This window comes from Cygnus atratus, chromosome 2 (genome assembly GCF_013377495.2).
Source record: "Cygnus atratus isolate AKBS03 ecotype Queensland, Australia chromosome 2, CAtr_DNAZoo_HiC_assembly, whole genome shotgun sequence".
NCBI lineage: Eukaryota > Metazoa > Chordata > Aves > Anseriformes > Anatidae > Cygnus > Cygnus atratus.
Window position 1 is genome coordinate 70253567 of NC_066363.1, and position 16889 is coordinate 70270455.

General features: G+C 43.2%; 1 protein-coding gene across 1 annotated transcript in view; it reads left to right on the top strand.

The window, feature by feature from the left end:
* The first annotated feature begins 222 nt into the window (after nucleotides 1-222).
* The window catches only part of F13A1 (coagulation factor XIII A chain), a 59278-nt gene continuing 42611 nt past the window's right edge, over nucleotides 223-16889 (top strand). Inside the window, exons 1-2 of the mRNA XM_035560372.1 lie at nucleotides 223-373; nucleotides 6547-6735. Of these exons, the coding sequence (XP_035416265.1) occupies nucleotides 223-373; nucleotides 6547-6735 (340 nt within the window). The remainder of the gene's footprint in view (nucleotides 374-6546; nucleotides 6736-16889) is intronic.

Consider the following 16889-nt stretch of genomic DNA (forward strand, 5'->3'; position numbering starts at 1 on the left):
AAACACAAAATGCTTTCCAATCCTTAGAGAGCTGTACTCCATCATTAGACTGATGTTTTTTGCCTCTCAGTCTTTACTTATGTGAATCTAAAAATGTGTAGCTCACTGGCACCCCACACTGTTTCTGGTTTCTCCCATTTTACATGTGCCATGCTGTCTCATGTTTGCTTTCTCCTTGCACTCTTTCCTTTTTACATGGTATTACAATATTTTTAATACAGGATGTCTGAACCAACGAGTACTGACAAAGAGAAGAAAAAACCTCCACTGAATGGGAGAAGAGCCCTCCCATCAAACAACTCCAATGCTGAAGAAAATGAGGTCCCTGAAATGGATGCTTTTGGATTGATACCTAGAGGATTTAATCCAAAAGGTAAGGTGTACAATTAAGACATAAATCTACTTTTACGTCTTCCATACTTACCTCTGGCTAGGTCTGTGAATCACAACCGAAACACTTCTTGCATAGTATTGTAATCTGAGTCCTACATACTTCTACAGTTCTTTACATGTTTTGATCTCAGATAGTTTTTATTGTTGCTCAGGAGAAAAACCTGGTAAAAACACCTGTCTGTGTGGAAATGTTACCTTAAGTTATGGGCAGGGAAAGTTAGGTGTGGAGAAATTGAGTGATTGGTTTTCAGCTTGAACTTTGGCAGTGTTTAAAAGGCAAGAATAGGTTTTCCCAATTTGATTACAATCATTGAGTAACTTTAGGAGGAATTCCTCAAGTCTTTTAAATTTGTGGGTGACAGTTCAAGGGCTGAGCTAGGTGAAGGCTCTGCTTTGCAGAGCTGGCAGCAGGGTGTCATTGAACATCTGTAGCTGGAGAATACAAATATGAATGTAGTTTCCTAACCAAAGTCATCATTAACTGTCACTGCTGCCAGTAAATGTGGTCCTGTCACTGTTGGTTTTTCCTAACTCTGGGCCAGCCCCTTTCCTCTAAGAAATTGGTGGTGAAGCAGGTCAGGACACTGGGTTAAAACCAGGCATTTTTGACAGGAGAAGATGTAGAATAGAAAGTTTAATTTAGTAGGGTTGGGTTCCAGTTCAGCCTGGCCCATCTGTTGGCTTCAGGCATGGCTGTGGCAGCACGGGGGTGAAGGGAGCAGCAGGAACTTTGCCTTTTAATGGCTCTTCTGGTTTGTGCAGTCTTAAACTGACTGTGAAGCTGTTGCACAATGTTTTTGCTAGATGTTCTAGATGTTCATCTCACTCATAAAAATGACTGAGGATCTAAAAGGAATCCACAAATTGTTAATAATACTTCTGTGAAAAGTGTCTCAGTCTTTTGGTTGGGAAGACTAAACAGTATCATTCGAGGGATGGGCAAATCAGAATGCATTATCGATGCCAAATTTTTTGAGTGAACCTGAAAAACATAAATAATATTTGGTTTAGAAGAAAACACAATTGGCTTCTGAATGAGTCAGCAAGCAAATTATATTAATTTTTGGCCTGTTTGAGGTTAACAGCAGAACCTATTGAACGTGGCCACTCATAGTAGAAAGAGGTAATAAAACTTAGTACTCATATGGGACTTTTCATCCAAGGTTAAAAGAGTGCTTAATAAATGTGGACAAGCATTAAGTACTGCATTTTACACATTGGGAAACAAGCAAAGAGATTTTCAGTGACAAGGACAGAGTCTTATTAAAAATCATTATTTCTGTAATTCTAATAATATGCCTTAAACACGTCCCCCCACTTTATTACACACACATATCTTTAAAAAACATTTCTTTAGAAAAACGCCTAAGCAAACCAACTGGCATGTTAAGACTGTAGAAACTTTGCTTGAACTTCTTCAAACAACCCTGTAGCTCTGGGGAAACTACGGGTGTTTAAAGTGTCAAATGTAATGTAAGGTCTTGACTGGGTGTCCTATTAAGTCCATTATGCTCACCGTAGTTGATGTGTAAGGGTGTGGGGTACCTTGGAAGGAATGCAGCTTATAGCTAAAACCCACCAGTACCAGGGGAAAGATTCGTATTGCTTTTTGTTGTGCTTTATATGAGGCTCTGAAAAAAGTGTGGTGCTGGTACACAGGAGCCTCTTGCTTCTCAGAAATGCAATGGAAACAGGAATATGAGGTCAAGTGGGTTGAGGCAGAAGCCTGCCATGTGCTTAAGGTGATGCTTAAGGTCAGGCAGGTGAGAAAAACAGCCCTTGTCCAAAGCAAGAGTTTGTGTGGGCATAGAATCAGCTTGACTATGGGACTGGTATGGCTGAAAAAAAAAGTTTGAGCATAATGGCAAAATTCACTATATAGATGGATCAGCTCTGCTACGCAGTCCAGCTCTGCAATGCTTGTAGCAATAACATGCAAGGGGTGACCTGAATGCGGGGGAAAGGGAAGAGAATGAACCATAGCAGCATTCCTGTTTCACCACACATCAGCTGTGATCTACACCTGTGATGCCAGCTGATGTATGTGTGGTCCCTGGACACACCATTTTGGGGTAGGATGTTTAAGTTGCCTGTAAGAGCAAGTTAAAGGTTTATAGCCAAATGCTTTCTACACGCAGCTCAGACTGGGATTTGCGTTCAGGAGCTGAACCTGCCCAGAGTACTTGCAGCACTGGGGCATGAAGTGAGAGTCTGCAGGCAGAGCTGGAGCAGCAGGGCACAGCAGGGCAAGGCATGTCCTTGCAGAGGATTGCTTGTGCTACTTCCTTTCCCTTCTCCTTCTATACTTCTTACTTCTGGGTTGTCCAAGCCTTTTGTAGTGATTCTCATATCTCCTTTCCCTAACACCCTGATAAAAGCAGGCAAAAGCTTTTATCTCAGCTTTTACAAGTAAGGTGTTTTATAACCTTTGGGGTAGGATGAGACATCTGCTGTAAACATTTAAATGTTGGTGTCTTCAGCTGAGTCAGATGACAGCCAACACACAGCCAGCCCAGGTGGAGGTGAGGACATAGTTTGTCTGGACATCATACCCTGGTATTGCTTCCAGGTACCTTTCTCTCAGCTCCACTGGCTGCAGCAACCAGATCTCACTGGTTTGCGTATCAGGCTCACATCATTCAGATGCCTAAATTTAAAGGACCCAGTCTTGAGCTGAATCCTGCCCTTGATCTGTGCGGTGTAGGTGTCTACAGCTGAGCTAGTCACCCTTGTTTCCCTTGACAGCCAACAGAAAGAAACAGGCATTTTTAGGATGTGATTCATTTGACCTATTTTAGCTACTACTCTAGGACGAGGTAAACGCCGAGCTCGACTAGCTCTCTGCTGACACCCACGTCTACTCCGCTGAATCACAGCCGGGGTGACTGGTGAAGGCTGCAGGGACAGCTGTCTTCCCAGCCAGGTCAGTGGGCTGCCTGCTGCAGGCTGCTTGCTGCAGGCTTCTTTAGCAAAAAGCCTGTGTCTGTGAGTACGCCTGTGCTGCTTCCTCCCCCTGGTTCTTCCTAGCCAGCTCATCTCACCACATCGTGTTATGAGTGGGCCTGACACGTTCAGCCTGCTCGGTGGGAAGACACAGCCTTGCAGCCGCACGGCCCACAAGCTCCCCATGTGCCCACCTTTGCAAAGTTTATGGACTCACCAAGGAATCGTGCTTCTCCTGTTAGCAGAGTGAGGGACACCTCCTTTGGAAACTCCTACTGCTTGGTCTGTAATCCAGAGCCCTTTCTCTCTGGTTCTCCAAGAAACCCTGATGTTTGAAGGCTATTCTTGGTATTGAAAAGCAGCTCAGGCTTGTGCTCATTTTTTTCCATGCAAATTTAACATTACAAAAGCTTTAAGAAAACATTAGTCTGCTGCATCTTTTGCAGGAAGCCTACCTGCATGAAATAGTGGATGAGGCTGTGAGCAAACCATCACATAGTCCAGACTTCAAAGGAGCCCTCGATGGCCACCTATGCCTCACAAACAGTTGAGCAGTGAAGCAAACAGTGCCTGGACCCTTCCTTTAGATGACATCTCCACTCCTGGTGATGATGTTCGCGCATCCCATTACCCTGCTCACATTTTGTCCTCTGTAATTATCATTACTGTAATTAACACGGGCTCAGTCACAGGTCATCTTCATTTGGCGAGCTCAAAGAAGTTCATTTTAACACTGAGAGTGAGAGTGAAATGTGTTTTATGCACATGTGCATAGCTGTGTTTTGACAGGAGCCTTGTAAAGTCCTGGGAAAAATGAAGCAAACGCTGAACTGACACCCTGGGGTGACTTAGCTTTGTAGCTCCTTGAATGGGCTAACTTGCAAAAGAAGGGCAGGGTCTTTTGTTGCAGAACACGAGATGAAAACACAACAAATGTTCAAAAGAATTTTTATGCCTCCCTGGAAACGAGCAGAAGCTGAGCCAAACTTACTGATAGTTTCACCTCTCACAGCGCTGCAATATGCAACTTTTACATAGAATGTTTTCAGCCAGGGAGAGGTTGGGAGAGAAAACAGGAGAGACTTCCCCCTGCCCTGTCTTCACAGCCCTCCAGGAAATTTGTGCCTCACATAATTTAATTATGAGCTTTGTCAGCATTATTATGAGGGAACATGGGTAAGTTTTGCAGGGAGGGAGGTGGAGACATTCCCCATTTCATAGAGGGTCAATGAGAGTTATTTCTGAGCACAAAGCATTTAAAGTTTCACACAAGAACCATCTCTGTTACTTTAGCCAGCACTAAAGCCAGTGGGGATCTACAGAAGTTACTCCAGAAGCCTAGAGAATTGAGCAGAGAATAACAATAACATTGCCATGGGACTTTAAGCTTGTCTCAGCCTTTCTGCAGATGAGGTTGACAGGAGGCAAATGGTTTTTGCTTCAGTTCTACAGAGCTTTTCCATGAAAGGATCTTTATCTTGGCATGTCGTCGGGCAGTTTCCTTTCCTTTTGTTTCCCACAGGGCAGGTATGAGTAGCTGGTGGTGACAACGCACCAGAGGGACCAGATCCTGCTGCCTATATTTACCTCCCTTCCATCAGATGTCGCCCAGAGCCCAGGCTGGGTGACTCGGCTGGGGCAGGAAAAGAACCATGCTGCTGCCCAGGGCATTGCTGCCCACGCAACTTCACTAATGTTTTGAACACATCTCTGCAGAAGGGCAGGGCTAATGCCCACGCTACTGCAGCCTGGAGGCTACACACCAGATAGGCGGTGGCTCTGCTGCTTGCCCAGAGCCTGCCTGTCTTCTGTGTCTTCCTGCCTCCAGGGAAAAGCTGTGCACGAAGCCGTTTTCTGAGGTTCTGTGAAATGGGCCATGTTTAGCTCTCAGCAGTTTGGATATCCGACTCATTCGCTGAGTGCATCATTCCTGCTCACAGTGTACTCAGTAGCAGGCCAAATTAGCCACCATTGTGAGTACACACAGCTCTACCAGCTGCTGTAAGTGTGCACCTCTTTTTGCCAGGCATGAGTTTGGCTCTGTAGCATCAGTATAAAATGCAGAAATTAGCTAGTTTCTAACTGTCAGCACCTGGAAATGCAAGTCGAGAGCTGCAAATCAAGCTTCACTCTTCTGTCTCTCTCCTTGTGGCAATAATGGTCCTCCTGGCAGAGCTTTCCTGATTATCTGTCCAAACATGTAGGAGAAATGATGTCCAGTTCATTTTGATATGATTGCTCACTGTTTGCTGGAACTCGCTGTGAAACTAACGAATGCATACAACTTAAATGTGTGTATGGAAGGAGCCGTTGTGTGAGAAAGCTCCCACTGTGAAGATTCCCAGTGTAGTAGTCATGCAGTTGGTGGTGACTGCCAGTGCCTTTGGCTATCCCAGTGCCTCTGCACACTGGTCATTAGCTGAGCAGGCTAACTTCTGGCAGCTATAACCCTTTAGATAGCCCTGATTTGAAGGGAGCAAGGCATGTACTTTGCCTGTGCATGTTATAGATACCCACTGCTATTTGCCTATAACTTTATACTGTAATTATATACTGTAATGTCATATTGAGTTTTCATAAAAGATGCTAATAGCAGTAGAGGTGTTCTGAGAAGCCGAGTCTAGACGCATACAGTACACTAAAGCTTTATTTAATACAGACATCCAAGCTCTCAGCTGAATGCAAGATCATTAACTGCCTCTCAGGCTCTGCAGCACTTGGTAGCAGTCGTGCTTTATAAACATTAATGTATTTAAGCATCAAAAAAACCCTGTGAATTTGTGTTTTACAAATGGAGGGCTGCAAGAAGGGAGACATGAGGCCACAGCTGTTAAAGGCCCACTGATTGTACTGGCAAACTAGTGTCAGCGAGGCGCAGACTCACAGAAAGCTGATGCCAAAGCAAAGACAGAGCACAGCTCTCCCTGGGGGCATTCAGCTTTCACCCCATAGGAACCTGCACTTTCCGCAGTTGCTTTCATCAGCCACTAGAAGCCTTACAGCCTCTGCAACAACAGCAAGTGGACAGAGAAGTTTCAGTCCCTAAAACCCAGCTCGGACAGGAAGGTGCGAGCCTCAAACAGATCCAACATGCTCCGTTGGCTGTTGTTTCTCGATGAGGCAGTGCTGGGGAAGTGAAAGACAGGGCCTTTAGTGTTGGTGATATCAAGACTGTGACTATTCTCTCTGCTCATTTGTGTGCCTCTGCAGATTACCTGCGTGTTGTGGACATTCATATGTTCAAGGAACCCTATGAGATTAACAAGCAGCAGCACCATACTGACAAGTACTACAACCCTAAGCTGATAGTGCGTCGAGGGCAGCCTTTCCAAATCCAGATTGACTTCAACCGACCCTACAAGCCAGAGACAGACCAATTCTGGCTGGAGTATTTGATAGGTAAGTGCCTGGCAAAAGCTGTTTTTTCAGCAAAGTCTGAAGAGCCTCTCATTAACAGGAACACATCAGTACTTAATGTCTAGGTCTTTTCCTGTTATGATTGATAAACCATAAAAACATGTTTAACCAAAGGCAAAGAAATGCTTTTCTAAACAGGCTGTGAACCCTTAATCAAGAAAGAATCAACTGAATTACTTCTGAGAGAAGCAGGAGCAGTATTTGAGGCTTTTTGTTTAGCAAGAAGCTGTACTTTATTGAGCTTTCAAAGGTATATGTGTAATATCATGTGGCAATGCTGAAAGGTAGATGGAACAGGAAACATTTATCATTACTGTTTAGGAGATGCAGGGAGGAGGAGTCTCTTGTTTGAGGTGGGAGAGATGCTGTGTATGAACCGAGATGACAAAATGTTGAATACACAATGGGGAAAAATTAAGCAGTGTGGAAGAACTGAAGGCCTTATGATTTCATGGCCTACATTTGGAGCCAACCTGCTAACCAGGGAAAAGATTCAGAGATTGTAGCATTGGACCAGAAACCTACTCGGGATCATATCAGATGCTTTCTCGATTTACTTCAAAAAGAGCCAAGAAAGCATTTTTTTCTTCTCACCAGGAGATCTTCCTCAGAGACTCAGATCCTAATGTACCTTTTGGCTTATTGAAGGTATAGGACTAGACTTATAGGACTAAGGGCATAACCTAGCTAGAGAAGGGGAAAAGTATATGACAGGCTGTGGCTTATTGCTGTGCTCCGAAGATGGCCCCACAAAATGCTGCTCCATACATCACAGTTCTGGGAAAGCCCTGGTTTCATCCAGAATGATCTGTGAGTTTCTGTGTCAAGACATCAATGTTCCAACTATAAACTCTTAAAAATGGGTTTGAATTGATGTTGCAATTTACTTTCCTGAGAGATACAGTTCCAAAATTTGTAACATCAATTTTTTTTTCTACCACTGAATTATGATGATGTGGACGTTTATTAGATTTGTTGCCTTTTATAGCTAGATGGGCGTTTATCTCTTAAACATATGTGCAGAGAAAAGGTTACTGTCTGCATTTTTTTTTTTTCCATGGGTCTCTTCTTTCTAATTTAAATTAGGGTTGGGAGGCATGTTATGACAGTCCAGTGAGTGATTGGCTGAACAGCCACAAATGCCTTTAAAAATTTAATATGCATAAATATCATTCGTTCTTTTGGGATTTAATTAAATTCAAGACTGTTCCCTTAATCTTTATATGTTTAAAACAAACAGCTGTAGCAAGAAGAAGTGGAAAATGGAACATTTGTTTTTTATTGCATTGTGTGCTGTTTGCATTTGTTTTAATCAGATATTCTATGTTGGAAGAAGAAATTTAACATTTCTTTTGATGTTGCATAGTCCACTTAAGACAAGCTATTTGTTTATTTTTGTGTTGCTCTTTCCTAACACACTTTTGTCTGCGGTTTTACCCTGAATCTCTAAACCTGAATAAAAAAACTTTCATCCTCAGCCACATTAGGAATAGCATTAAACACAGCCTTAGCCCGGACAGACTTTGCAACAAACTCAGTAATGAATGATGATTTTGGAGCCAGCGCTGGGTGTGTGGTTGAATTCTCTTTCTCTTCTCATTCTTCACCGTTACTCTCTCTTCTGTGAAATGGGAATAGCAGCACTGATGTCCCATGTGTGGTGACAGGGAATCATCTGAAAAGTACTGCATAATCAGACTAGGATACAGTACTATTGTGTTCTCCTGTTTTTTAAGTGTCTGCTTCTGTGATCACCTCTGCCCTCTTGCTAGAAGGAATTTAGCTCACAGATATTCAACTGGGAGCTGAGATGTTCAAGCTCCTCTTCTAGGAATCAGTTAATATTTAGCGTTCCACGATTGCTTCTCTTTATGCACATGTGGTCAAAATACAGTACATCTGTCCTCAGAGGCTAGTAACAGAAAGCAAAATAACATTCCTCCAATGAGAAGGAGATTTAGGATGCTGCAGTCACTTCATCCAGAGGTGATCTGTTTGACTCTCCTTCTAGTGGCAAGTCTGATGTTTAGTGCCCTAAGGGGGAGAAGGAGGAGATTTCTCATGCTTAGGGATGGGCACTGAATGCTGAAGGTTTCAGTGCTGTGCTGTCAGACCATTGCACAGAGATGTGCCTCATTTATACCCAGTATTGTTTGTTTGTCTGCCTGAAGAGTCGGCATTCACCTCCCATAGTGCCAGTTGCCTGAAAACTAGCACCCAGTCCAGAAACATTGCCTAGGTTGCCTCTGTAAGCAGAGGAAGCAATCAGGCACCTCCAGGTGGCAGTTTAGCCCTGCTGTCTTAAAATGGGATGAATTCTCTTCTGGATATTTTGTCTTCCTATGTTGACTCTACTCCACAGACTAGATTTTGATTTTAAGATCACTAAAGACAGGGGAAGTGAATCCTACCCTTCAGTACAGTCAGGCAGAAGCTACACCTAGGGAATGGCTCAGACAACAGCCTTACAGCAGACACAGCTTGACCTCAGAGAATGTTTTTTCAAAGAAATCACGGTGATGCCTGCTAGGAAAGTACTGAGTTTGAGAGTTTAAAGTGATGGACATGAAGAAGTACTGGCAGGCTGTTGTAAAATAACCTTTCCAAGGAGCTCTTGGTGTGCCTGAGCAGTGGATTTCAAACAGTGTAGCAGAACCATAGAATATCTAGGTTGGAGGGACCTCTGGAGGTCTCATGTCCAAGCCTTTGCTCAAAGCAGGTCCAGCTTGCTCGGGCTGCTCAGGGCCTTGTACTGGTGGCAGTTTTTTAGAATCTCCAAGGGTGAAGAGATTACCCCTGGCAATGTGGACCAGGCTGTCCATGAGATGTAGGATCTTTGGGGTGTTTCAATGTGCTTTAAGGTACAAAGAAACTTTTGGTAGGGACAACTAACTTTGGCTCCCAGGGAATTTGGCTGGAGCTGAGAAAACATCTGTTTTAGCTGTGCCGTGCCTGCAGCGAGTGCTGTTTATACAAAGTTATTCAGAAATTATTAGTCCCCAGCACTGGAAGTTTCCCAGCACTGACATTAATCCATCACAGAGTTTTTATCCATTGAAGACTAATTTTGCTCCTGAAAAAAATACGACGATGGTAATGGCTTGGTACTGTGTGTATGCAGAGCTATTCTATTTCCTTTATTCCCTAAAATTTAGTTTTACATCTCTTTTTTGTTCCTAATTTTGCTTCCTTTGCATCATTAAAAAGATGATTAATGAAGCAAGTAGAGACTGCTTAATCCTTCTAATTGATAATGAATCAAGGGTACCCTGGACAAATTCTTCTTGCGTTATGTGAAATTTTGTCTCAAACACTCCCAGAACAATCTTTAGTATATTTTTTTTTAATCCACAGTCCATATAAAAACCATTCACACAGAGACTAGAATCCATGGGATAAAATTTACAGACAAATATGTGTGTGTAAATATATAAATACTTCACCCAATCTCTTGAAAGGCATTTTGACTGACATCCTTCGGGGAGGATTCCTTATGACTAAAGTCCTTTTTGCCTTAACAGACTGTTTTCCATAGAGTAATCATCAGCGAAACTGGCTGAAGTGCTAACATGTGAATTACTGTAATTCAGTTTCCCATATAATGCTTCATTAAATGAGGACTGTAAATGTCTGCCAAAGTATAGAAAAAAATGAGCGTACCAAAAATCCACATGGAAAAATATCCACGTATAAAGTGCAATGGGATACTATTCCAGTTCTTGTGCTGGATTGCAGCCCTGCTTCAGTACCAGTAGTTTGGGAGCTGCTCCATCACCACATATTTCCTTTCTTGCAGCCTGCTTCCTGGCTTTAATGAGAAGAAAGGTGAACATTACCTCTCGGGAAATACTCATTTTATTGGCCTGGGGGTGAGATGAAAGAGCCATTCAATTTGAACAATTTCTGTTTGCTTGGAGACCTAGGGAATCCAGAGGAGCCAATGAATCCTTCACCCATCTTGATCCCTCCCAGCTACCACCCGCATGGTGACTGGCTACTTTGTGCGGCTCTTAGTTGTACACTGTGCAGGGTTCAGCCTGTCTGAGCATGGCACACCTGGGGCAGCCAGCTTGGCATGGGTGCTGCAGTTTCCACAATCGCTGCTGCACTGGCAGTGATTTCTCTGAAAAGCAGATGTATGATTAGATGGGCTTGTACAGCCTTCAATCTTGCTTTTAATAGTAGTTTCCTGTACATGGCTGTAAATCCTAGAGAGCTTGATGAGTTTATATGGTACATCCTTACTCTAATGATATATTTCCCCACACCCTCATAAATTGTTGTCTGTTTGCATTTTCCTTAAATGGCTTCATAAATCCATATATATTGGTCTAGTCCTAAACATTATTATGAACCTTTTATTCAGTGGCATACTCCTCAAATAACCATACATCCCAGTCCTCTAAGCTACTATCACCTTTCCACACATCTGGGCACCCACGTACCTGCCTGTATGTACTCCTCAGGCTATAAATCATCAGCTTCTGGACTGAGATGAGACTGGAGATGTACTGTTCCTTTTTTTACAATCCCAGGCAGGGTCCAGAGGAATAGCTATAAACAGATGAAAGTAGCTAAGAATAAAAAGGTGTTAGAGCTGATTCCATATTTAGGTGACACCAAATTCCCACCTATAGTCAGAAGCACATTTGAGTTCAACTGAGTAACCAGGGGTACAATGCTGATCATCTCAGAATCAATGATACCCTATTTTCCCGTTTAACAGAGAACAACAACAAAAAAAGAAAGATTATAGAAAATTACATGACATGAACACAGAGACTGTGGCCTTTCTCACATTGACTCCCGTTTTCTCAAGATGGTCCCATTTTGAGGAAGAAAGTAATTTATTAGCAGTGGAGAACATTTCCTAGCAATTGATTCCAGGGAGAGAAAAGACCTGTTTGTCAGCTCTTAGCAAAGAAAAACAGAACTCCTCACTTGCTGAATGAAGGCATTAGAGTATTTCTTTTCTCCCCTCTGGAATTCCCATCCAGGTCCTGGAGCAGCAGAGAGCAGGGAGTTCTTTGAGATGCTCCATGAATTCTCTATTTCAAAGGGATCTTTATTCTGCTCTTCTTTTGCACTGCTGCAGCAGTATCAAGTGGCATTTAAAATCTAGCTGTATTTTTCAATGCTTTTTAATAGCTAAGGCACATGACTCCGATGTATGTTTTACAACTGTAAAGTACTCGTAACATACACTCCTGAGACAAAGTGGTCAGATATTAAGGATTCCTATCTGGAGCCATAAGCAAAAATTATTTGAAGATATTTAGATTTCCTACATTTCCAAGTTTGTATGCAGCACTTTTGAAGGCAATGGGATTTGATGGTGGGAGGGAACCAGGTGCAATATTAAAGCAGTGACTTAGAGACACTGCTGGTTTTTTGTTGTTGTTGTTGTTTTTGTTTGTGTTTTTTTTTTTTTAAGTTTATCATTCTTACTTGTTGTTTGGGATTTTTATTACAGCATCTCTTTTCTTTCTTTTTTCCTTTTTTTCTTTTTTTTTTTTTCTTTCTCCTCCCCTGTCATCCCATTGCCTTCTTTCTCCTCTTTCTCTCTCTATTTTTTTACATCTTTCTCTCTCTCTTCTCCTCCTTCTCCTTCCTTTCCTTCTTGTTCTTCTTTACTGTGTCTTCAAGCTCCAATATATTTATCGACCTGTCACAATTATTTTATTTCCAGGGCTGGCATTGAGATAGATTTGCCGCTGTTTGTATTGAAAAATGTATCTAGATAAAACTAATGAATTATGAAAACTAATGAATAATGAAAAACTAATGAAACTAATGAAACAGGGTAATTGTTAACCTTACTGTGTATGATGTATTTCCCAAAAGGAGACAGATTCCTCAACTCCTTTAAAATACAATCTTCTAATGAGGATCCCTAAAAAGGCTGTTGAGAAGTAGTTTGTTCACCTCCCTTTCTTTTGAGGTAATCTACTTCCATCAAGAAGGAAAAGTCCCCTGAAGCTAACTATATCTCTCATCTCTGTGCTACCAAATTTTCTCTCCTCCCTGCCTGCAGTAAAACAGCCACGGACTTTTGTAGGGCCTATCTGAGAGCACCCATCGGTCCCTCCACAGATTGTGCTACTATCTAGGAGCTGTTAAGTGCACACACACACATACATGGCCACTGGGAATCGAGGGAAAAAATTAACTCAGTGGAGACAGGAGCTTCCAGGTGGCTGGGCAAGGGAGGAGGAAGAGCCTCCCTTCAAGAAAGCCCTGGTCTCCTGTTAGTAACTTGGAAGGAAGAGCAACATTGGGACTTGGCAGACTTGGGGAGCTGGAGGAGGAGCGCTTGTGTTTTGCCGACTGAACTTGCTGTACCTCTCTCTCGCTCTCCCTCTGTTGCTGTAAATCCCTCTCTGGTGCAGCAGTGTTATCCAGAATTAAGCACAGCTTGTCTCCATGCCTGACAGGCCCGGGAGCTGACATGCTAAGGAGCTGAGGCATATGTTAAGGATAACTCATTTTGAGTGCATGCGTGTGTAGCCACAGTCCTGTTTTAAATGCCTCATTCTTCCGCTGCTGCATAAGTAGACCTTGGCAAGTTTTAACAAACACTGCACTCTTCTTTTTGCACCTGTAAAGTGTGTGTTGGGAGTGGGGAGGATAATGCCATACATGCCTACAACCACACATGCATCAGTCATAGTACATTTCACCATACAGACCTTTGCTCACATGCTTATTTACTTTTAAAGCCTTGTGATGCAGCACTGAGAGAGACCAGCGCTCCTTCAGTAGTGATAGCAGCTATTTTGCTCTTCTTTTCCTGCATGCCTGGAAACCCCAGGAGGTGCAGAGCTGAGCTGCAACTGAAGTGAGTAGGAGCTTCAGGAACCAAGCTTGGATAGCTACAGGAACCAAGGTGGGATAAGAAAGGAAGAAAGAAGGACCAAAGGCCTGTGAACTGTGCAGCAAGAGAAATTGATATGTTTGTGTCATTAAAGCTTCTGTAAAAAGGAGCTTTCTGTAAAAGCAGAACAGGTTTCTGGCAGTATCATGGCTCAGTACCTACCTCTGCAATGAAATGCAGAGAGCTGGAGGCCCCTGAAAGAGGGTCACTGTGAATTCTCTGCTGCCCTGTCCTGCCTTGAAGGCAGGACAGTCAGCAGCTGTCATTCAGTACTGGATATCTTCCAAGCTGCAAAAGGAGCCTATAAAAAAGGCACACTATGCCTGATGGTAATAGTGCAGCAACCTCTGGGCTTTCTGAATTTTCAGACTGCGTTTTCCCATTTCTGTGTACTGTTAGAGAGAAGAGACAGGGACATCCCAACGGCATTGTGTCATACAACAACTTCGTCTTTCACAATTTGCTGTGAAATGTCCTCCTGTGAGGGCCAGGGCCTCCTACACCCAAAACACACGTGAGCACTGGGGAGTGAGGCAACCATGGAGTACTGGCTGCAGAGCGTGGTACAGGCTGCCAACTCCTGGAGCAAATCTGAGCATGAGGGATGCTGAGCCAGCTGATGCTGCTGGCAGAAACGCCCTCCTTGTCAGCATAAGAGTTTATCCTCACTACATGGCTCCTGGTCCTGACATGCACCCAAACACACCCTCCTGCCTCTCTGTGGGTTTGGTTAGCACGAGATCCTCCAGGGAGTACTCTGCCAGGCGTTCACAGGCTTTTGGTAATGAGTATTTGGATATCATTGAATCTCATTCCTTAGAGACTCTTAACCAGAGAGTGGAATCACCACTGCACATTATCCGTTCTGTGAAAGGGCTGACATCACAGATATCCCAGCTATGAGCCAAAGTTGGCCCTTCTTTTACACTCCAGCCAGAAATGTGTGCTCAAGATGTACATAGATTCCAATGGCCAAGTCGTCTCGAGACAACTTCCCTACAGTGTTGATAAACATAGTACTAAACCTACACAGGGATGTTTTTGCCAGCAACCTTGGCATGTAATGCCAAAGATACTCAGCTTCATAGTGCTCTAGTATCAAGACAACAGATGTGTGTATATGAGACTAGTGTGGCTGGTGCTGTCAGGTGTCTAGATGTGTGATTACAAATCAGCTCTACAAGCTCCTTTCAGAAGTAACAATTCCCTTGCTCTTCCATTTGCATTTTGGTATTCATTTCAGAAGATGAGAGAAGCTGTCTTCTCCTCAAAGAAAATGTTGGAAATTGTTTACTATGCTCTTGAGGGCTCCACCCATCTTCCCAGCCTTCCTCCTGGCTTCAGGCTTTGTGCAACTGTTAGCAAGCACCCAAACCCTGCCTGCCAGCAGCAAATAATATTTGCTTGTATATACTGTTTATAACACCTGCAAATCATCCTGACTTCTAGGATATCCCTTCCCTGGCATCCCTGCTAGGGTTGCAGGCAATATCCCAGAACACCTTCTCATGCAGGACAGTGCAGTGGCCTCTCTTACTGCAGGGGTGCGGCTGTGGGGTGCATGCATGGATGCTGGGCTGAAAGGATATTGAATACTCCTCAGCAGCAGCTACAGGTGCTCCCTTGCGAAGCAGCAGATAGATAAGGGTGTCTTGTAACTTTGCATAAGAGAGGGACCATTGCTGTTTTGAAGGGTAAATGGGGTTTTTCATGTAGGGGCTTCAGAAAAGTGAGGATGCCAGAGGCCTGGTACCTTTGCGAAGCCACCTATGAAGTGCGGGTGAGGAGGTTTCCAGCAAGATGCATTGCAAAGGCCTCATGGCCCCTTTGGGATCCTGTCTGGTTCCTATGGGCAAATTTACTGGGGAGAGATTCTGCAGCTTCCCCATTACCAGCACACGTGGGACATGTGTTGGTGTGGAGCCCCTGCTACAGCACACCTCCTTCTGTCCCCAGTAGGGACAGAGGCTGACAGTGTCATTTCCTAAACATGCTAAAATACTGATCTCTCCCTCCCTCCCACCTGTCTGAAAGAGGAAAAGAAGGTGTTTTAAAAAGTACACTTGTTAATGGTTTTAGAGGGTGTCAGTTCAATTACTTGGTTTGCTCTGCAGCTTTGTTAGAGTGGACTGCTTATAAAAAAATAAATTAAAAGAAAAACAACAATTATGTCAAATCTAGAAGCAAAACATCAACTGTAGAGGCAAGCTGGGTCATACCCAGTTCCACTACAAAGAACAAGAATGTGCTCAGCTCTCAGATCACAATTGTTAGCAGACGCAAGACTCTCATCTCTGTTACCTCTGTAGGCTCTTCTCTCTAGACTGTCTTTCCTTTGATGGCTTATTTTTGAAGTGTCCTGTGCTTTATCTTCTAGTGTTTTCTATTGATTTTGCTCTCTTATTCTACTCCTTCTTTCTTCTGTAGGTCTCTTCCCTCTGTTGCATCCCTCACTGATCTGAGTGGGTTTCATGGGTTACAGCATCCCTGGCCTTCAGGGAAACTGGGCTATTTATTTGTACTGAAAATCTGCAAATTGGAAGTTTATGTGTACTGAATAATATTTTGGATGAAGTGCAGTAGGCCCAGATTTCTTAGAAACACAGAGTTCATGGCAGATCACAAGCTTCAAATTCAAAGCTGGAGTTGCCCTTTCCCAAAATGTAGCAGTGTTCAGATCTGGATTTATCTCTACATCAACTGTGTAACAGTAAGCAAACAAGAAAATCAAAGCCCCTTTGCATTTAATTTTGAAGCTCTTAAGTAATACTCAGGAAAAATAGAGAAGTCTGTCTTTCTGCTTTCGTGCTTTTTGTTACTTTATCTGTGAATGAGAGTATAACTTTAAGCCTAAAATCTGAAAAGAAGAATAGATTTGAGAATGATATAAGGAATTCAGTCTTCTCACAAGTATCTTTTTTGTCTACACCACTGGTTGGATTCCAGATATAATTTGGCTCTGCCTCCAGCTCAAGGGGTGTAATCCTTCCCACCTAACTTGAATTCTGGCAGTGTACATGTTTGCACATAGTTTATCCATCTAGATGCTTTTTATACTTGGCAAGTAAAATAATCTTCTCTGGGGCATGATTTGTTTTGATACGAGGCAGAACATCATGCACAGTACTTTGGAGGTGTGTCATGCTTTGGGGTCCATTGCTTGCAGAGAAAATTTGGCTATCCAGCCTAGATGCATTCATCCATACTCTGGGTACCCAGAATCAGTTCCCACTGCATCCAACAGGCGCTTGCAAGAACTGAG